Raw genomic sequence first — 22,741 nt, 5'->3', positions numbered from 1 at the left:
GGTACAGTTTTGTCCAAACCACTTCACAGTTTCTACATTTTCACATAATTTTCTGAATCTCTGTACAGTCAGATTCAGTGGATCTCCTGTCCATCAAGGAAAAGGGAAATAAGAGTTGCCTGCTTGGCTTTCACAGACAGCAAATTGGTCAAGCAATGGCCATGACTCATCCTCATGGCTGACACTGACAAAGAATGTACAAAGTGCGGTACAGGGCTAAAGGATAAATCCTGGGAGTATTTGGCTGAACTTATCAAATACAAAAGTTAACATTTCTTGTTATATAGGTCTTGCTTTATCTTGGCCTTAACCTTCCAGCAGAAAAGTGTAAAAATGAGGTATATAAAGTAAATCCATATTAATACGATGAGCTGTAAAAGGCTCAAGTCAATAACTTCTGAGGATAACCCACTAATATTATAGACTGCTAGACAGTGTTAGACAGTTTAGCTGAATTCAAACACCTATAGTATTTAAATGCCAATACAATATTCACCTCTGACAGGACAAAAAAAAGGATACAAAGGAAAGATCATTTTGTATTTATATTTACAAGATAGTTAAGATAAATATACAGCTACTTTCACTTAATTCAATGGCAAGAAAGAGGAGTACTAATAGTTTTTGGGCAGGATATCCTGTCTGCTTCTTGTACTATGGATAACCACTAAGAAGATAGCAATGTACAATGTATTGTTATCGAAACTGTCCTGTTAATCAGCTGTGAAACTATCTCATTCATACTTATTTCTCAAAAAATAAATAAATTATTTTTTTAAAAAAAGAGTTGCCTGCTTTATGCTGGCCCAAGCCAAACAGCCTAAGCAGGGGCATATCGTGCAAATAGACCTTGGGAGTTTGTTTGGAGATTATAGCAGGGGGGTGCAGGTACTCATATACCCTTGACTGATGTGGGGGGTGATCATCCTCTTTGACTGAATGAGCAGCTTCGGGAGGGATACACATGGAGCATTGAGGGAGGAAGGGGGCCCCCACCTAGCCAGCCAGATCAGCTGAATCAACCTTGGCAATCAATGAGGTGACAGATGTCACAGCCAGATCACCCTCACATCCTGTCATGTAAATAGAAATGACTGGGTGACAAGGAGAAAAGATTAGAAAAAGGATGCTTCCATTGCTAAACAGACCTGAATTTGCATGCCAGCTTTGCCATTCACTGTGTGACTTGCTTAATTTTTCGAATCCTCATTTTGCTTATGTGTACAGTAGGAATAATTATATTTACCTCCATTCATAGTAAGAAAATAAGTATGCAAATTGCCCAGTAGGTAGAACACAGTCAATAAATGGACTCTCCATCCTTATTACTGATAGACTAATTATTTTGTTAAATGCATTGCCATTCCTATGTTTGTACTGAATATACCATGGTATCCTAGTGAATTAAGATAATATTGGAGGCTTTATCCTGCTTTACACCTGATGAAACTGGGGACCAAAGAAGTTAAGTGACTTTCTTGGGTTCACATAGGTCACAAGAATTAAAGATGGCATTTATACATTCTCTCTAATGTGCATCTTATTGTCTTGTCTGTCTTGTTGATGTATATATGCCCCACATGCAATAATTAGTACAGAAACATAAAAAAGTAGACATTCAAAGAATTTCAGTTTCTGGATTGATTTTTTCAGGTCCTGAGATTCTGCACCCCTTCTGCACTCCACCTCTCTCGAAGAGCCCCATGCTTGTCTTAGAAATACTTTTTCCCATGCAGACATCCCCAAATTACACATCTTATTTCCACGCCTAATTCATATGCTTTTTTTGGCCCACGGAGGAGCCCATCCCCGCCTCAAAGACATGTCAAGGGCCCTTCTGGCTGTCAGGAATGGTGATGAGAATCCTTTTGAGGCTGCCAGCTCTGATAATTGAACAGAAGGAGTGCTTGCTGCTGTAAGCGCTGTCCATGGTCCTGGATGGGTCACCTCTGCGCTCCAAGGGCGGTAAAAACTTTTGTTTTTGCTACAGTATTCAGCTTTGGTCGACAGATATGAGAATAGATCCTTGCTTAAGAAACTAGTTGCTAATTCCCCGTGAGTTGGTCTCTCATGCTTTTTTAAGTCTGTGTGTTCATGGAAAACCATGTTTAAATTTGCTTTGTGCATGCCTGTGCACGCTGGCTTCCCCCTCTATTTCTCCAAAATGTCACAAATGACTTTCCTTGAATTTACCAATTTGCAGGATTAATGTGCTTCTCTCTAGACACCTGTGCCCTATATAAATTCGAGTCAAAATAGCTGTCTCCATTTCTAAACTCTGACCTGTTTTTCGAGAAAAAAAAAAAGGTCTTAGTTTTAGGAAACCTCCCTTGGGGGTACCTGGATTGTAGTGCTAACTCTTGCTTCTGTTTTATCATGCAGATGTGTGGAGGAATATAAGCTGGCTCCTGATGGGAAATCCTGTCTGATGCTATCAGATGTCTGCGAGGGCCCAAAGTGCCTTAAACCGGACTCTAAATTCAATGACACCCTCTTCGGAGAGATGCTACATGGTTACAACAATAGGACCCAGCATGTGAACCAAGGCCAAGTCTTCCAGATGACCTTTAGGTATGGGCAGACACTTGCACACTTCTGGGCATGGACCCAAAATCGAGGGATGGGAGGAAGCCATGGATATGGTGACATAGAGACCTGCTGCACTGGCCAGCCTCTCTTCCATGATCATTGATCCCCAAACAAATGGTGTTAGAGGTCATCAAATGTCACTCTATGAGATTGCTATTCCATTGACCTAGTCATTATTGTCCTACTTTCCCATTTCCTAACTTTATCCATATATTTTCAGTATCACCTTAAATCATTCTGTTAGTGCAGCTAATGGATTTTTAAAAGATAATTAATCTTTTGATCCATTAATAAATAAGTATGCTATCATTGCTATTCAGGAATTTCAAAAATAAAAGCATTTAATGAAGTAGAAAATAAAGACCCCATTGCCCAACACCTCAATTCTATACCATCTCCTCTCCCTCTTTATTTTTCTGTCTATAGGTGAACACATACATACAGACATTCACATCTGAAATCTCAGTAATAGTGTTCACAAATTATCTTTTTGTGCACAGCAATATGCCAGTGACCTCCCTTCCTACTAATGATGCAATGTTACATGGGAAATTAAAAGATAAAAGGGAGTTCCATCTGACATGAGGAGGAATAGAACAACTTGATTGGCCAGAGTGAATAAAATTAGACATACATGAGAATGGTGAAAGCCTCCCTTGAATAACTAAAGATATTAGGGCTATTTTTCCTGGAAAATTTTGATGTGACTTATTCATGTCACAAAATCAGAAGAGTTGTAAGAAGGCAGAGTGAGATAGCTTCTTACATATTTAAAGGGATCTCCACAAAGGCAAAAAATTTAGATAATTTTCCATGGAAATGGAATATGGTATTATTACATAACTAGGTCATCCTTATTATTTGAAATCATATAAAAATACAAAATTAGTATCAAATCATGATGGCAGTCATCATTTCCCCACCACTTCATCTTATAAGCAGTATCTATCATCGTAGTAGGAGTACTGAGGTAATTATCAGTTATTAAGAGTCTCTCTATGTTAAGCTTTTCAGTCCTACCATCACTAATAGTAATAATAATGACTGCTCGCATTAGCTCAGCACATGCATAGGATAGTCTAGCACTTTCTATCACCTATTGCCTCGTGTAATCCTTCTGGTGGTTCTGTGAAGCACAGAATATTATCATATCCTTTTTACAGATAAGAAACATAAATTTAAAGTAACTTTCCAGGGCTAGGGAGATAGCTCAGCAGCACAAGGTCAAGTTTGATTCCAGTTATGGCATGCTGTTCTGGCTCTGGAACCCTGGGGGTACCATGCCAGCCACTGAAACAGTGTGTGGTGGCACAGGCCTATAATCCAGCAGTGGGGAGGCTGAGACAGGAGGATCGCTGTGAGTCTGAACTGCATAGTGAGACCCTATATCCAATAAATAAATTAAATAAGTAAATTAAATATATATTTTTAAAAATAAAGTAACTTTCCAAAGATCCTTCCCCAGGAAGTGAGAGACCCCACATGAGGCCCTTTTAGCTACTTTGTAAGATCCTTTTGAGGATGCCAGGGTCTCCATATCACAACTGAAAAGTCAGAGGCAGAAAGACTGAGTGACTGACACAGTCAGCATATCATAAGATGTAGAACACAGATTCAGATGTGAGTCCGACTCTCAAGCCTTGCTTGTGCCTTTTAAATCCATGTGCTCCCTCATTTCTCACTGTAGAGAACCGGAATGCCAATGTGAACTCCTTAACAGCATTGGTCTTTGTGGTCAGTGCCTGTTCTAGGCACACCCCCTAGGCCCCAGGTGTCATGCTGATGATTGAGGACACAGCCCAAAATGAGACAGAAGAGGCCCCATATCCCATAGCACTTATGCATAGATGAAAGGAGCTCTTCTACTTTACTTAATTTACTGAATAAAATAGAAGTATAGGGTGTCAAGAAAGCAATTAATGATGGGTTTAAATTGGGTCGAGCAGAGTTGTGAGGGAACCCATGGTGGGCAAGGTAGAACTAGTGATGCTTTGAAGTCTATTGTTCAGATGAAGCATTAGCTACCACTAGGACAATGAGCGTGGCCAAGCTGTCAAGCAGACATGAATATTCAAAGAGAAAAAATGAACTTGCTTTCAGGAAATAAGAGTCTACTGCTGTTGAAGCTGAATAAGTAAGAAGAATAAAGCTGGAGCAGTAAACAGTGGAAAAGCATGCAGATCTTTTAGATCAAGTTTGTATTCCAACAACCATTGAGGAGGGGAAGGCATAAAGAGGGGAGGGCACAATGATGACGTTATACTTTTCGGCCTCAAGGTGGCTCTGTGGGAAATAGACTGCATGGAAGAGAGTGACAGCAAACGGGGGCCAATTAAGTGTCTGTTGTCAAAGGCTCAGATGTAAAATGTTAGTGAATTCAGCTAGGATGATGCAAAAAATGTTGGGGAGAATAGAAATGGGGGAGGACAGTTGTAAGGTCCATTGAACAGTTGCCAGAGGAGGAGCAATTGAAAGAAAACTCAAAGATGACAGCAATGACTAGCAGCCACATAATACATTATTGGCAGAGTCAGATCCAGCAAGCCCCAGAAAAGAATAGCTTCAATATTTAGAGGCTTACGCTGAGGCTGAATGCAACGTTACTGAAAAAGCTGTGGGAGAAGTACAAGGGTAGTCCAGGTGAACTATTGCTCAACAATGAGATTCTGCAATGCTGGTTTTCTAAAATTTTATTCATCTATGAGGCTTTGTCCTAAGCAGCATGATGGGTGGAACAATGCTGCCTGGCAACCCAATGTGGGGGGAGGGGGGAAGGAGAAATGATCCCTTTCCTTTGAGGAATTTATAAGCATGAAAAATGACATGCACAATTGAAAAATAATGGCAAAATTAAATTTGCAAAGCAATGATCTAAGGGATGCCATTGCTTTCCAAAGAGCTATCATTTGAAGCCTTTTGAAAGAAATAAGAAAGAAGAATAAAGGGCTTCTTGGAGGACATGACACGTGAACTGGAGTTTGAAGTGATAGCAAAGAGCAGTACCCCTTGGGAAAAAGCTACAAAGCCAGTTTCTTGTCCAGGAAGAAAGGGGCCTTCAAAGGCCCAGACACACGGATACACAGCAAAGGAGTCAGGAACACAACTTCAGATAAATCTGACTTAGAATCTCAGCCCCACCCAAAAGGAGCATAACTCTACTGCAATTTGTTCGGGGCTATTTTTCCAGACACCTGTGATAGGCACATTGCCTGTTTGATGTGATTTGATTTCTCCTGGCCATGATGAGACTGGCTGGATGTCATAGAGGAGCAAGCATTTTAGCTCCATTCCATTCTATGAAGATTGGCTTGGCTCAGACGGAGGATGCACGTGGGTAGTAAGATGCAAAATTCTGAAAGGGCTTCCTGGAATCCCGGGCTCTCCTTTGACTTAGGAGGAAGTCACTTCACTAATATTTCCCCTGCTCCACGTGGTGGTCCTTCTCTTGCTTTTCCTATTGCCCAAGTTAGTTCTGCCTCTTTCCTTGCTTTCTTCTCACCCTCTCATACACAGCCCCTTTCTGCTTCAGCAGAACATCTATGTGCTCCCAGGTGTTATCTCTGGCCACCAGCTCCAGCCACAGCCATCGCTCTAATCTCAAGCTGAGCATGGTATCTGTCTCACTGTTCCTAATCCCCTTGGATGGCTTCTCAGCATGCAGGTCCTGTATTTTCCCTGATCTGTTCATGGAGGGGACAATAGGGAACATAGCAGGCTGTTCTCTTCCATAACAGCCTCAAGGGTGAGGGGACTCTCAACCTACCACTATGTTAACAGTTAATTCATTCTACTCAACTTTTTTCACCTGAGGCTTCAGTGTCACTTTCCTTGCAGTTGTTTCATGTCCAGTCCATGTCACCTTTTGGAGCCACAAGCTAACTCAGCTGGGGGAGAAACAAGCTATGTCTGAGGAGTCCTTATCCTTCTTTCTCAAATCTCCCTTTCTGAGTCCCCAACAGGAAGGAGGCTGAAGCTTCCTTGTCCTCCATGTGCTAGAAAGCCTTAAGGCTTTTCAGCAAGTTTTCCAAGGCTGTTGTCATTTCTTGCCACCACTTCTTCCTCCTCCTCCTCCTCCTCCTCCTCCTCCTCCTCCTTCTCCTCCTCCTGCTTCTCCCAGAAATCTCTGGTCTACCCCTAGAGAGTAGCCAGTGGACACTTCCACCAGCTGTCCTGCCATATGCCTCACTTCCTGACAACTGCATGGCCTGAGATCCCCAAGTGTCTGTGAGCTAGTCTTCATGAAACAGCTACAGTTCTCCTTTATTCTGCTCTGTCCCTCTCTCCAGGTGACCACAGCGAGCATCTGCTGGTGGAACAGAGTTCTGCGCTTTCATTTTCTCTCTTGAAATTCCATGAAAAAGCAACCCAGTTTCTACTTTACAAAAGCTTCAAAATGTAAAATCTCTAGCCTAGGCAAGGGCTCCAAGGCTAACAAGTTCAGATTTAAGCCCTGTTGCATTGATAGCGACACTGAGCCACAGGGAAGGATATAATTAATCAGCCAAGTGCACATACGGACTTGGGCTCTTCTGAGACCAGACGTTAGAAATCCTGACTCCCCCAGATGGACTCCACCCTCACTCCCAGTTCTCAAGGGAGGGGTGGACATATGCAGTTCCTGCCTAGTCTGTGTTAGCATACGGTGAGGACAGCCATGTGTTCTATCCCTGCTTTCAGTGCAGATGGAGGGACCTACATGCCTTAGAAGGATGCCTGGTTCATAACACAGGAGAGAGTTCAGGCAAAAGCCACCCATGGGAGGCTACCTCTTCATGTTGCCACTCATAGGCTGCAGCTTCTCTCTGGCAGATGCACTTGTGGAGATGGCCAGGACCCCTGACCAATCCAGGGGTGATGCACACTGTGCTAATACTAAACCCGGCACCCCTAAAAGACAACAAAAGATGGAGACAGGGACAATGTGAAAGAACCAGTGAGAATCAGAGGTGGGGGACAGTTCAGAAAAGTCTGAGTGACAGGAAGGAATAGCAAGCACAGAGATAATGAAAAATAGGGAAATCTAGGAAAAGAGAGAGATAGGGAGGTATGTGTTAGGTCTAGTGGGCGGAAGGGGTGAGGAGACCTAAAGTGAAAGAGAAAGAATACAGAGGTTCATAGCCAAAATATAGTTTGATCTGAGGAAGGGAGTGAGGACAGTCTTAAGAGACTTGGTGCTAAGAGAGATTAGGAATCAGGTTCAAGTGGAAATGAATGGACACAAGGCCTTTGGTGAAATGTCAAGTTCTGTGGGAGCGTGGCATGCCAGCAATCTCATGTCTTCATTGCCCCTAAGCCTGAGGTGTGATGTCAGGCTGTCTGTTTCTAATCTCCTTTGGTGATCAGGGTTCATCTGAATGAAGCCTGTGGGGTCCCCATCAGAATCTCCGTCCTTTGGCTCTTGATCAGGGTGGGAATTGGCAGACTGTTGGAGCAAGATAAGCTTGTCAATGCTCCGTGGTGTTTGATGTTTGTTTGTTTGTTGGATTCTACTCACTCCCTCTTCTTTTCTCATCCACCCTATTTCATGCCCATACAGAATAAAGGTCAACATAGGCTACAGATTACAGGGATTTAGATAAACATCAGTCAAGAAGTGTTATTGAGTCAGGAGTCTCAGAAATGGCAGTCAGGAGAGGCCGCTTAAGAATGAAGATGGAGCAAATTATGTTGACAAGTTTTGCAAAAGCTTCGTCAAAAATAAGGCAGTCCTGCAGACTCAGATAGCTGCTCGTGGGTGTCAGGACTGACCTGCAAAGGAGCAGAGAGGCTCTGTGCTCTACTAGACAGGCACTTTCTCATCTGGCTATTTATCAGATATGCATACTGTATAGCACATGAGGACTGTTTTGGGTAAGATGTGGGATTTCAGGACTCCACACCCCAAACCCACTCATGCTGAGACAGAAGGGTTGTATTTAAGAATTCGAGGAAAGCTGGTCTTCATTAGTGGTGTCTGTTTTTTCCCCATCTGAGAAGGCTGAGTCAGAGCTGATGAAGTGGCCTGCGAAGATGCTTTGGCTAGGGCTTTTCTGGTTCTTTCCTAAGAGATGGTTAATTGCACATGTTATTCCTGGCTCTTCCTTTCTCTTTCTTCCCCACCTTTCCCCCCTTTTTCCTTCTCTATTTATATATGTATTTTTTATATGTGTTGTCAATTCCCACGTAGTTACATATTTTTAATGTGATTTTTCTAATTCTTATTACTACATTCCTATTACTAACAAATTGGCTTTACAGAAAAAAAAAATGAATGCATATCTGAATGCATGAGTTTGTGCTTTGAGAACAAACAACTTACAACCTCCATGGCTTGACTTGGAAGTGCTGATGTGCCCCTCTGCACCTCTCCCAGCACTAGGGCACTTGGTCCTTCTAGTACCCGCGAATCTGGGACAGAAGTAGAATCACTTGAAGTGCTTCCATGAATGCTTGTGTAAGGAACAGCAGGCATGGGATGTGGGCCCTGCTGGCTTCTTGTGACAACCCCTGACACTCTGTGCAGGATCCCAGCCAGCAAAAGTATCTGATTTCTGCAGAATCATGCTTTGGGAGGTGACTATTGCCTAAGGTTCCTACTCATTATGGAACTGCAGCTCCCTGTGGCCCCTGGGACTTCTGAGTAAAACTAAAGACTAGGTACCAAGCTCATTGAATTATCACAACACCAGAAAGCAGGTACCAGGTATTGCTATTTTAATCATCCCTAATTTGTAGATGAAGGAACTTGACTCCCATAACTTCTTCCTAGTGAAGTAAAGTCAATATTTGTTTTCACTACAGTTACTGTAATTAGAAAACTCATTTTCATTTTTTATAAATTATTGAAAACCACTTTACTGAGATATCTTCAGCATATAAAAGCTATGCAGATTTAATGTATGTGACTCATTAGTTTGGGGATAAGTACTGACCCATAAAACCACCCCCATTATTAAAGACATAGACATAGCCACTAGTTCCCAAGCATCATTCCACTCCCTTTATTCATTGTTCATCTACTTATGTATCATAATCGGCACCCTTTTAGAATACTAAATGTATAAACTTGATGCCGATGGCTTCAGGTCCCATGCTAGGTGTGCAGCACGTCTCTGTTCCTTCTTTATCTTACATCACCAAAACTTTGGACCTTTTATGCATCACTGTGCCATTTTCCCACCACCAAGCTCCTGTGAGCTTCTGGCGTTCTTCTGTTATTTCCTGCCATTATCACCTTTGGTCCTCCCCTTCTCTGGCTTCTGTTACTTCTGTAAATAGAGGGGTGGGGCAGGTCTCAGAGGACCCAGGGCTTCTGGCCCAGAACAGCACCATGGCCAGGCCCTTAGAGAAGCCCTTCTACTACCCTGGTCACAGGAGTCACCAGGGCGGTACTAAAGTCTACAATTTTCTTTCACATAAAGATCCTGGAAAAGTGAACTCTCATTAGTATTTCAGGTGGGTCACAGGATCCAACCATCTTGGGATAGGATGACCAGTTCTAAGAGTCAAGGCTCTGGGGCATGAGTTATTTTTCACTTGTTAACTGTATAACCATATATACATTATCTAAATAAGCTAATTTTAATATGCACACATTAAATAAACTTTTTAGTTAGGAAACTAAAAATAGTTTCTGTATTTCTAGATTATGAATATTATAATAATACCTGCTTTGTGGTACTGTGATGACTAAATGGGATGGTGCCTAGTCCTTGTTTTTCCTCAGCCAACAAGGAGAGTGTAGGTACGTACCACTGGAGGCTCACAATCTCATGATTAAGGAGGAATCTTCAGCCAAAGTGTACAAGATTCTTCAGGAATTTGACTCTATACCTGATGGAAAATTTGAGGGTTACGATGGAAAGCTAATATGTCCAAATCCTGTGTCTCCCATTTTGGAGCTATATTGCTTTGAACAAATCTCTTTAATGAACCCCAAGATTTCTCACTCTAAATTTTGATTTTTCTTTTAAATTTCAAAATAGCATCAGAAACTTGTGATAGAGATTTCACTGGCTAATAAGCAAATGTCCTAGCACATAGTATGCGTCGTAAACATTTATTCTTCTGCCTTCCATTGAATTCCTTGCTCTCCAAATTCAGTAGTCACATAGTGAGCTGTTTTTCTTATTGCAGCTCCCCAGGATTCATCTCTGCATTGGTGCTGGGGTCACCACCATTGGAGCTAGGCAATGCACCCTCGCAACACAGATTTCAGTGATCAGTGTTCTGGTGAAATTTTCAGGACAAGTGCAGAAGCACAGCCTTTCATGCTCTGTGTGTCTGTGCAGAAGACAGGTTAGCGAGTTGTACGGAATGAGCAGGGGCGCTGTCTTAGTCAAAATACATGACACCCAAAATTAAGGAAGGAAAGCTTCATTTAATAGTTTGTGGAGGTTTTGGTCCATATTCAGCTGTCTCCAAGGCAGAGTGGCACATGGCAGAGGGCAGCAGTTCATGGCAGTGGAAAGCAGCACAATAGCAAGAGCAAAAAGGCAGGAACAGTGACAGCAGGGGAAACAGAGAGCAAGTCTGTCTCCCTTATGCCACTTTCAGGCTCTCTGCCCCGGGCTGGGTATAGCACTCACACCCATAATCCCAGCAGCACCCACACCTACAATGCCAGCCTTGGATCATGAATTAATCACAAAGTCTAAAACCTCACCCCAAAGACTGCATCAGGTTTTGGGGGCACAACTACACACAAACCATAACAAGCATGGAGTGTCCTCCCCCACTTGAAGTGCTAAACTCATGCTTTGGGAAAACATAATCTCTCTGACATGCTGTATCACCTGTTTGTTTAAATGCTACCTCCTTGTCTTGGGACAGATCATGTGCCCTGAAACATACCTATCTCACTAGAAATGTAGGACTTAGGTGCTCATGTTTCCTGTGTCAAAGGTTACGATCCATACCAGGTACAAAGGTTCTAGTAATGTGTCATTCTGTCACCTCTAGACTGGCATTTAAAAAAAGAATGGTATTAAAGACATGTAATGAGCATAGACCTCCGACCCATAGGATCCATGCAAACAGAGCACAACCGAACCAGGCAACCTCAGTGGGCCGCACGTCACTCCTGCTCACACACCTTCCCTCCTTTATTTCTCCTTTTATCCATTCTCTTACACTTTGGCCCATTTTTTGATGCTTCTAAGCCTAACTGATACTGTAGAGCTGTTCTTCCCAAAGCCTGCCTGGAGGGTCACAGGCAGGTATTTCTCCCAGGACACATACATAGAAAGAGGATAATCTCCACCATATTTTTTCCCGTGCTGCTTAGTATCAGACCCAGAGTCTTGCCAATACCATGCTGGTGCTCTACCGCTGAGCTACGCTCCAAGCCTCTGGCGTATGTTTGGATGAAGACCCAATCTCGGAGAGGTGAGCTTCAGAGTCGCTTTGCGTGTGAATGATGGAGCCAGGACACAAGGCTGGCCCTCGCGAGTGCTCCAGTCTCTGGCTAATGTGTGGGCGTATGCACACACATGCACTCGCAAAGCACAGCATTCCCTTCTCTAAGACCAAGAATGCACATCCCAGCTCATCATCCTATGTGTGAGAACCCTACAGAAAGGGAGGATTTTCCCACGTGTCCTTACAGTCAGAACTCAGGATACATGAATTATTACTTCAGGGCATCACGAGTCACCATGGCGTGGCACTGAAATGCAGGCTCTGACTGCAGATCGCGGGGGATGGGGGTGCTGGGCTTCTGCATTGCATAGAATTCCTGCGTCTGAGGACCAGCTTTGTGTAGCAAGATACTAAACTAACTTCTGTGCTGAATGGAAATCACAGCTGCCTAGGCTGAGAGTGGAGGATTGTTGTTCCTCTGTTTGAAAGTTGGAATCTATTCCCAAAGCTGTGGCACCGGAGAGCTATGGAATCCCCAAACAGTCCTCTCCCTTAGCCCTACCCCCACGTGACCAAGTGTAAAGACCATGTTCAGTTGTCAGCTGACAGCGCAATCCTTTCCTGCCATCCAGCAGGGCCTCGGTATATAACTGAAGACAAGTTACTGTGGATCTGTCCCCCCAGCTCGTTGATGGGGCTTGGACACTCTGAGATCATTGTCGATGGTAGAGCATCACTTATGAGTGAAAGGCTTGTGCTTCCCGTGCTCCACAGCTGTGGCTGGGCACCACATTTTCACCACCTGCGTGTGTCCACACCATCGCTGAATGTCACAGAAAGCCACTTTCCAGAGCAGACCTGAGCCTCAGTCTTCTTTAGGTCAAAGGTAGGAATCAAACGCGTGCGGGATTAGCAAAAAAGTCCATTTGGGAGGACACTTTAGCCAGAATAAAACTTTAGTTTTCTTAAACGCTAGAACAAAAATCTGATACAATCAGCACCTATTAATTTAACTGAGGACGGAAACAAAGTAGTAAAATTAAAAAATAATGAAAGATGCCTTTTTCTTGAGTATGTTAGAAAGAGACTAGAGAATAAAAAATAAAGACCTCTCTAATTTTTCCCCAAAGTTATAATAAAAGAAGAAAGAAAAATGGTTAGCTTTGATCCATGCCTTAATGTTTGTACATTTAACAGCCCACAAAAAATCAAATCATGCATAGGAATGCTTTTCACCTGAAGTGTGCTTCTGGTCTGTCAAAGCAACAGGGTCCATTTCACAGTTCTTCACAGCCACCCCGCCCCACGCTCGGTTTTGTTTTAAATTTCCTGGCTTCAAAATCCCTGACTGTGTACTTTTTCTAGTGGGGGAAAGCCTAACTGAATCTTTGAGACATCTGAAGCAGAGACAATTTTTAAAGAAGAACAATTTCATTACACTCAAATGCAGGCAGTAACTCAGGCTGGTCTAAGGCCTCAGAAGGAAAAGTCCATAGGGAACCTACTGAGCAGATAAGGATAGATTGTAATTAGCACAGTAATTGTAATTAGCAGAGCAATTGTAATTAGCACTGTGATTGTTTGTTCATAATGAGTGCTTCTAACTTGACTCTAGGCAGTTTGTTTGCCTAAGTATCTTCTGCCATTTTCCCCACGATCTTGTTTACATTGTGGATGCACTAATGTGCTTAGCAATCTCTTTTGTAAGTAAGCACTCTGAAAGTAGGAGGCGCCCCACACCCTGGGCAAGCATTACACACCCTTAATGAATGGAGTGCCTCGTACTGGTGTTTTGGTCTATTAGCATTGTGCCAGTGGCTGTGGGTACCTTCTTACTCTCGGAGCAAATCATACCTGAGAAGTCATTGGCTACTGGTAATGTTTTATTAATTATGAGAGGGAGAGGGAAGGTGCTGCTTGAGGTCAGAACTATGCTGTTGCCACTTGCTCCTACTTGTTGAGTATGGTTTTTGTTGAATACCTGTTATGGACTGGGCGGTTTAAAGCACTGGGATGAACGATGAGAGTGCAGGGCCCCGCTCAGACACAGATAGACCATTCACTGAACAAGTTCACTTTGCATTGTTCTGTGTATGAGCTATGATGGACAAAAGCACAGGAACTAAGAGGACATAATGGAGGTAGCCTTGGTTGGGACTTCCAGAAAGATCCAGTAGCAGTTAGATATGTGAGGAGTGTTCTAGGCAAGTGACAGCACAGAGGATCTGCAGAGAAGAGTATCCAGGGAGGGGGTCAGCTAGGGACACAGCCAGAGGTGGAACTCAGTGCTCAGCGTGCATCTAGCTCACAAAAGGCCCTTGCGTCAAGCCCTAGCCAAAAAGATGAAGGTGTGCAGTGGGGGATGGTGAGAAGGAGAAAATGGAGAAGCAAAGGGGAAAGAAGAAGGAAGGTGAGACTGTCGAGCTAAGTGCACGGAGAGGCCATTCCGCCAGGAAGAGCTGCTTAAGTGCCAGAGTAAGAGAAGCAATGCTAGCCTTAGCCCTGGCTGTGCTCACACCATTTTGGTCCTCATCACTAAGCCTGGCAATCTAACCATCTAGGAGAATGACAGGGAGGAGAGGAAGGTGGTGGGAAAGGTCAAGTTCAGATGTTTCCTAAAGACCTGTGCACATGTTACTGACATTTTCCTAACAAGAATCCAAGCATCTGTGAGCTACAATATATTCAGAAACTTCGAGTTGTAGTACGTATTGTCACATTTAACATCTTGTGGGATGCAATTTCACCAGCATTGCTTTCTTTGTATTCCTTCCAGAGAAATGAAAAACTCTATTCTAAGCTCACATTAATAAGCCTACGCATGTATATCAAGAAAATTAACTTTTAGGGAAATATTTCCATTTCAGAGAAATACCCTGAATAGAAATCTATTTATTATCAATTCCAGATGAAAGATATGATCACAGTCCATTGGATGCAAATTAATATAGACAACTCCAAACACAGTGACGAGGGTTTTATGTAGCATCAGCATTGAAAAATTGTCATTAATAATGATTTAATGGAGCACCGCAAAGGTGGCTTTTAAGAGTACAACATAAGCATTTATTTTAATGTCATATGAGACTCTCTGTGGCACCTAAGTGGACAATTAATGACAGGTACAAGACAGGAGACAGAGCTGCAGACTTGAGGGGCAGCCCCGGGATGGTTAAGTCGCTGCATACGGACCCTGGGAGGGCAAGTGCCCTAGCCTTCACTGTGTTCTCCCAGGAGGTCACTGCGTCTTCAGTCCTCTTGATTCCTGCCTCCTGCACACACACACACACACACACACACACACACACACACACACACGAACACACACACTCTAAAGGAGATAAAGGAAACACAGTGAAGCAACTGGTCTTCTTTACTGTATCATTGTTCAGAGAGACCAAATTACTCGAGAGCCCACCCTTGTAGGCTTCTGTTAATTCTCTAATTTAGTGTTTCGTGGCTCTAGAACATGTGGTACAAGCTTGGAAATCATTACCCATTTTACATTTGTGTTCACAATGAAGGTAGAAACACAGCTTCAAACTAAATTGAAGTATAATTATATTTTTCTTCAGCCTTGTGACCCTACCAATAAATGTCCATCCAATGCTTCTTTTGTGCCCGGTTTTGAGGATTTGAGCAGGGAAAGACTTGCTTTTCAGTTTTTATTTCAATACCTGTTGCAGTACATAATGGTCAGATTCCTTGTGGGAGATTGGCACACGTACAGAGCACATCTGAATTATTTTCCTGTCCCTGTCTTTTTTCTTCCATCTTCTTCCTCCATCTCTTTGTTTTGTTTTGTTTTGTTTTTTAAAGATTTATTTGATACAGAGTCTCACTACACAGCTCAGACTCATAGTGATCCTCCTGTCTCAGCTTGCACAGGGCTGGGATTACTGGCATGTGCCACCATGTCTGGTTTCAGTTGGGGCATGGTGCTTGGGGATGGCACAGTGTGCGGTACCAGAGATCTAACGAGGTCCTTGTGCTTCTTGCCAGGCAGGCGCTTAGACTGCCTAGCTATCTCCCTGGTCCATTGCTCCATCTCTTGACCCTCTTCCCTTCTGAGAGAAGCTTCTCTTCCTGGTATCTTTTGTTGTACTCTTGATTTATATTTCAGACTCTTCAAGTAAGAGAAACCCTGTGATACTTAAGCGTGTGAACCTGATTCGCTTACCATGATGGTCCCAGGATGCTCCCATCTTCCCACAAGTGGCTCTAGTTTATGCTTCATGGCAGAGTGGTGTTCCATTATTCCATTGTGTAATAATACCATCTTTTCCTTATCCAGTCACCTGTTGAAGAACATACAGGTTACTTCCATGTTGGAGTAAAGGGCAAAAATAAGATACTACTTGTTGATATCATACAAGTCTGTGTTGATTTTGTTTTCCTTAATGCTCCACCCCACTGGTGAAAACTTAAATTAAGATTCAGCTTTCCTTAAGTGAAATATTAAAGGATACTATTTTGTTGAGTAGGATTTTGTTGGGAAAGGACATAAGCCTTTATAATGTCTCAGAGTTTTTCTAACAAAAGAATAATCACTACCATGATTGAGAATAAATGATGTAAATGGATTTTCCAGTCATTAAATGGATGAAGACGCTCTGTCTGAAGACATGGCTGCAGTCACTTAGCTTGGGTCAGAGCCTTGCCTACCTGGCTCTTTCTGCCACAAGGATTTCCTCTGCATCAGAATAAATGCCTTTTCCCTATAGCACACAAGGGTTATATTGCTATCTGTGGGTGTGTGTAGGTATGGGTCCGTGTGGACATGCACTTCTATTTGTGATCACAAATAAGCACTGCACATTTATGGGTCAAGTGTGCTTTGAAAAATACATTTCATATATATATAATGTAACCAAGCTAGTTTAACCAACCTGACATATGCCTCATATCACATCACTTTATTTGTGTTGAGAACGTTTAAATGGTCTTCTCTAAAGCAATTTCGAGACTTACGTTTTTACAAACTACGGTCACCATGTATCACAATTCCACCTGAACAACTGAGGTTTTGCTCTGACCAATATCGCCATTTTTCTCCATGTTCTCACCCCCACTCCAGTTCCAGTAACCATGGTTCCGTCCCCGACTAGGAATCTGATTCCTTACAGTCCACATCACAGGTCATCCAATGTGTGTATTTCTGTACCTGAATTATTTAAGTTTTCCCAATATTATATCCTCAGGGTTCTGATAAGATTATCTTCTGATGACTTTTTTTTTTACTTTTTAAAATTTCATTTATTTTAAATGATCTTTCATTTACAGACTAATCACAATGATAATACAGAGTGTTCCCACATCCTGTGCCCAGTTTCCCCTAGTGCATTAGCACAGTGTCTCTGTCCCATCAGTGACCTAATACAGGTTCATCATTGGTAAGGAAAGTCTGTAATTTACTCGGATTTTCTTTGTTTGCACAGAAGAACCCTTTTCCTGATCCATCACGCATGGGTCAAAGCAAAAGGTGCAGCAGGTAACATTAAACAGGGAAGGAAGACTCTGTTTAGATCACTGCCGGATGGTAGGCAGTCTCAACTAGATTCTGTTGGCACGAAGGGCTGGAGCATTTTTGGATGCTAAGGCAAAGAAGTGCAAAACACTGAAGGACAGAGTCCGGTAAGATAGCTCAGCAGACTAAATGCCTGCTTAGGCAAGCACATGGACTGGGGTTCGATCCCCAGCACCACATGCCATGCCAACCCTGAGCTTAAAAAAAAAATTAAAAAAAAAAATAAAGGTGGGCCAAATAGCTCAGCGGATTAAAGCTCCTGCAAGCAGACACTGAGGCCAGGGGGTTTGATCCCCAGACCTGCCATATAGATCCCACCCCTAAGGAGCACTGAGACTGGGCTTGGTGGCGGACACCTGTAAATCCAGCTCTTGGGAGGCTGTAAACAGGTGGATTATGAGTCCGATCTAGTAGTGAGATTATCACCCTGTAGATCCTTCTCTAAATTAAAAAAAAAAAAGATTTAAAAATAATTAAAATACTGGAGGACATGATGGGGAGGTGGAAGCCTGAGGTATGTTCAGCATACAAAGTTATTTTTGTCTTTGCAAATGTACTGCCCCACTGTTAGGCCACCTGTGTTTGCAAATTAGCACCCATGCAGGCTGGGCCCCACCCTCCCACAGAGCCTGGGAGACAAGGGTGCTATCTTCTTTGAGGAGGGATGGTTCTCATTTCCCTTGAAAAAGACAGTCTTTTGTTGGGAAACTAGCAAGAAGCTTTTTAAAAGATTTACATCTTAAAGAGATAGAAAAAGAATTTACAATTACAATTTTTTTAAAGTACATGCACTAAGAAAAGAAGGGTCAGGAACCCCCCATCTCTAAGAAGCCTGTCTGGAGTTGAGTCAAGCAGAGGGAACCATTGGGGGCACTCAGTCACCCCCCTACACATAGCAGTCTGTCTCCACAGGCTTGTCTTGGCTGTGTGGTAGGCTTATTTTTAAGTGGCTTTTTATAGGCATTAAATTCACAAGGTTCAAAAATAAAAACAATATAAAAGCCTCCCAATGCAGAGCGACATTCCTTTCTCTGCTGTGCTGTCGCCTTCCCTTGGACTAGTTTCTTGGGTGTCTTTTCAACGTTTCTTATGTCAACATGATACATCAAAGATATATTAATACTCACTTTCCCATTTAGTGACACCCCTGAAAGACCTCGCAGACAAGGAACTTTCAAAGGGAACACAGACACCACTCAAAATAGTACGCGGTATCCTATTGGAGGACACAGGGCCACCAGGGAGGAGCTGGAGCTCAGGGACATCAAAAGGCATGGACCTTGGAGAAGGAAGATGCCATCTCTTGGGCCGTCTGGCCTCACAGGGATGACTTCACTTTTTTCCGCTTCTGTTTGCATGAACAGAAAATAAGGGTCCCTACATATCTTTGCGATCTAGCTGCGATAACAACTGTTAGGACATCCGGCTGCATAAGAGCCAAAGAGTAATGAGAATACCAATGACACAGGCACCTGTTTACTTGGAACCAAGCACTGGTGTAACTTAATGGAAAATATTTTCAAGTACCTATTACTATAGATGCCACTCAATTTTAGGAAAGTTGAAATGTAACAACAACAACAACAACAACCAAATCCATCTTAAAGTGTTATGTTTCAGCAGGAGGACAGGCAACAGATAAATAGATACTCAGGTAGACAAAACCCATGGAGAAAAGCAGGTGAAGTCTAGGTGCCGCAGTGTGGTAGGCAGAGGAGTCTATTTCATACCCACTGGATGCAGAAGTCTTCTTCGATCCTGTGACTCCACTTTGAAGGCCTTAATGAGCTAAGCAGTGAGCCCCACTCACAGCTGGGGAGCAAGTCTCAGGTGGAGGGCTCAGGGATCCTCAGTGTGTTCTTCGAGCTAAAAGGAGCCCAAGGGAATAGAACACATTAGAAGAGGAAGCGAGGGTAGGAGAAAAGGTTATAAATAAAGAGGAAGTGGGTACTGAGCAGGGGAGCGTGGGCAATTTGCGTAGGGTTCTGTGAGTCACAGAAGGACAGCACTTCAGCTCTTACTCTGAGTGAGAAGAGAAAGAAGCCAGTGCATTGTCTGAACCAAGTGAGCTGTGAGCTGTGGTCTGATTTGTGTCTTAAAGGGCCCATCCCCACTGCCGAGTGAAGAGCTGACCTCAGGGAAGCTGCCCGGGGAATGCAGTTCTCAGGCCACTGCTGTGTGGTCCAGGCACAAGACAAGGCTAGTGAGAGTGGTGATGGTGAGAGTTGGGCACAAGTGGAGTGCATCCTGCAGGTGGATTCCAAATTTACTGAAGATGCGGAGAAAGTGAGGAGGAGGCAAGGATGGCTCCCTGACATTGGCCTGAGCCATTAGAGGGGTGGATGTGCCATTCATGAAGTCAATGGAGACTCTGGGAAGAATAAGCACCAAAAAGGGGAGTAGAAATAAAAAGTTGTTTTTTGACTATGTTGAAAAATGAACTTGAATGTGGAGAATTTCAGTCACCAATAAAAGTAGACAGGAGTATAATGAAGTCCCAGGTTCTCATCATGAGGCCTAAATAACCGTAGTCTGGGCATGTCTAATACTTAGCCTCATGGAGAGGTCAGGAACACAGTAGGCTACAGCAGTCTGGAAGAGAGGCCTGGTCTGAAATGCAAATTTAGGATCCTTTAGCATGCAGATGATATGAAAGGGAGGAGATGAACTCACTGGGGAGTAAGGGTAGAAGAGAAGAGCCCATCTGAGTCTTCTGTTTTATGACTGGAGTCAGAGAAACGAGGAACCATGGGGCTAGGAGACGGCAGGCAAGCTTCTAGGGACATTAACAGAAAACCCAGGGAGTAGCTGCCCCTGTCCTAACCCGATCAGTCTTTACCACCTACAGTGTGGTCTAAGGCCCTATCAGCCTCCCACATGCAAACATTTATTATTTTTTTAATTTTTTAAACAGGATGCCAAATATTAAAACAGAATAAATTACAAATGATACAGAGTTTCACTAAACAGTTATATGAATCTGACAGTATGTGTTGTATTGCGTAGTGTTCTCTTCAAATTAGTTGTTCAGATTACCATATATATGCATGCAAAATTGGAAGATGAAAGAAAGAAAAAGCATTTATAAGAAATTAAGAGTAAAGAGGAAAAAAACTGAAAAAGAAGACCAAAAAAACAAAAATCAGCATTGACATCAAAGCATCAAGTAAGCATTTCCACAGACCAGGAGAAATGCACGCTTTTATTTTTAACAGATAGTGACACTGAGGTGCTTACTGGCTAGGTATTTTGCTCAATGTCGTTTGAGTAGTGTGGGAATTGGGCAGTCCAGCACTAAACACATCCTCAAATACATACGCCCTCTACACCACTTGGTTGGCTGCATAGTATGCTCCTTTTGCATCACTATTCTTGGCTGAGGGACCCAGGAATGATGCCAGTAAAAGAATGGAAAAAAATTTATTTAAGAAAAACATATCCATGTTAAAATCAACTGATTATACAGATGTGTGTGGCGGACCATCAGTTGACTTTAGTCAATAATTCACTACTGCTCTGTAATGTTAATGATGGTGATAGTTGCTGTTTACTGACCAGGTAGATCTGGGTCACAACCAACATGCAAAGTGCTTGAAAGGCTGCATCTTTTTCACTCCTCGTGGCAAGCTTGAGAGGAAGGGCCAGCGCCACAGCCATCAGGTGCATGAAGACAGTGAGCCCGAGAGAGTAGGATCAGGGTTAGCGAGAGATATGTTCTGTTACACCTTGTGAATGAGTGAGTTGTTTTTGAAGGAAGACAAAAAGGAAGAGCAATTTAGTTACTGGGGTCCAGTGGATATGGGTTCAGGTCCTAGCTCTCTGTGGTGTGTTCTTGATTCTTCATCTACCCAAGCAAGAATCAAAATGATTTTTAAAAGGAAAAACTATAGGTAGCCCTCATAATATTTTTCTCTGAGAGGCCTGTGAAACTTAATATTAGTGTCACTTTTTAATGTTTGCCTCCCCTGCTTAACCTCCTTTTTGATTCCTTGTCCTTATCAATCTCTAAGATCTAGGAAATTATCTGTACAAGTAAGGTCTTAGCATATCAATACTGGTGAGGCCTAGTAGCACAAACCTGGGAGGCTTAGGCAGGAGAGTCACTGTGAGTTGCAGGATGGGCCTTACTTACACAGTAAGACTTATCTCAAGCTAACCAAAATCCAACCATATCACAACGATAAGTTATAGGATTTTTTTGAATAAAAAATTTTAAACAAGCATTGATTTTTAAAATAGATTTTTTTTTTTTTGGACACAGATAAAGTATATGAGGTTTGTGGGTGGGACAAGCCTCTGTGTCCACCCTAGGGCTGGAAAACACCATCAGTCATTGCTCCTTAAAATTTATATTTGAGTTTTCTTCTTCAGAGTTGGGGTAATCTCTTAGTTTCATGAGGAGATCATGGCTTTTGGACTAAAGCAGAATTGGGATTAAACTCAAATCCTGATGCTGTTGGCTATATGACCTTAGTGAAGCCACCTGACTTCACTAAGTTTTGCTATCCTTTTCTAATGGTTTCATCAGGGCAGTTGGCTAAATATTCAGTCTTTAAATCAACTGACACATAAAGAATGCTCAGCACATGCTGGAAATTTCTTCTTCTTTTTTTTTTTTCCCTCAAGGGAGGAATCATGCTTATTTAAATGATCAGTGACAAATAGAGGTCTGAGATCAGGATGTAGCCCAGTGCCTAGTACAAAAACAAAGCTTTGGGTTCAGCTGGGTGTGGTGGTGTATGTGAGGTGGGTGAAATCCTAGCACTCCAGAGGTGGAGGCAGGAGGACTGCTGCATGTTTGAAGTCATCTGGGACTACATAGTGAGTTCAAGGCCAGCCTGAACTACATGGGAAAACCCTGTTTCAAAAATACACACACACACACACACACACACACACACACACACACACACACACATTTTAGGCTGAATGAATGAATGATAGATAACAGAACTTGATGCAAAGAAGTTGATTAACAATTGGAATGCAGGATAAATGGGGGTGGAACAAAAGGAGGAGAATGAAAAGGAAGGAGAGAAGAGAAAGGAAAATAGTCCAGCTGAACAGCTATTTCTTTTCAGTTTGCTTGAAGAACTCGTTACAAGACAAAGAACCATTCATTCAGTCATTCATTCACTCATTCATTCATTCATTCATTCAACATCTAAGTTTTATTTTTTTCAAAGTTTTGATAAACAGATAGCAATGAGACAGTTTCAAATCAAATCGGAAGTACAGTTTCAACAAATAATACACTGCATATATTCTTCTTAGTGGCTAATTGCT

At 42.7% G+C, this 22,741-nt stretch overlaps 1 protein-coding gene across 5 annotated transcripts in view; it reads left to right on the top strand.

The window, feature by feature from the left end:
• Astn2 (astrotactin 2) overlaps nt 1-22,741 on the top strand; it is a 1,030,147-nt gene that overhangs the window by 617,192 nt on the left and 390,214 nt on the right. For all 5 annotated transcript variants that reach the window (XM_023701575.1, XM_012516970.2, XM_023701577.1 and 2 more), the window contains one exon: nt 2,383-2,571. In XM_023701575.1, coding sequence (XP_023557343.1) covers nt 2,383-2,571 — 189 coding nt within the window. The remainder of the gene's footprint in view (nt 1-2,382; nt 2,572-22,741) is intronic.

The sequence above is a fragment of the Octodon degus genome, unplaced genomic scaffold (genome assembly GCF_000260255.1).
Source record: "Octodon degus isolate 3935 unplaced genomic scaffold, OctDeg1.0 scaffold00137, whole genome shotgun sequence".
In the NCBI taxonomy this organism is placed as follows: Eukaryota; Metazoa; Chordata; class Mammalia; order Rodentia; family Octodontidae; genus Octodon; species Octodon degus.
The sequence above is the reverse complement of the archived record's forward strand: the minus strand, read 5'-3'. Positions and strand labels throughout refer to the sequence as shown.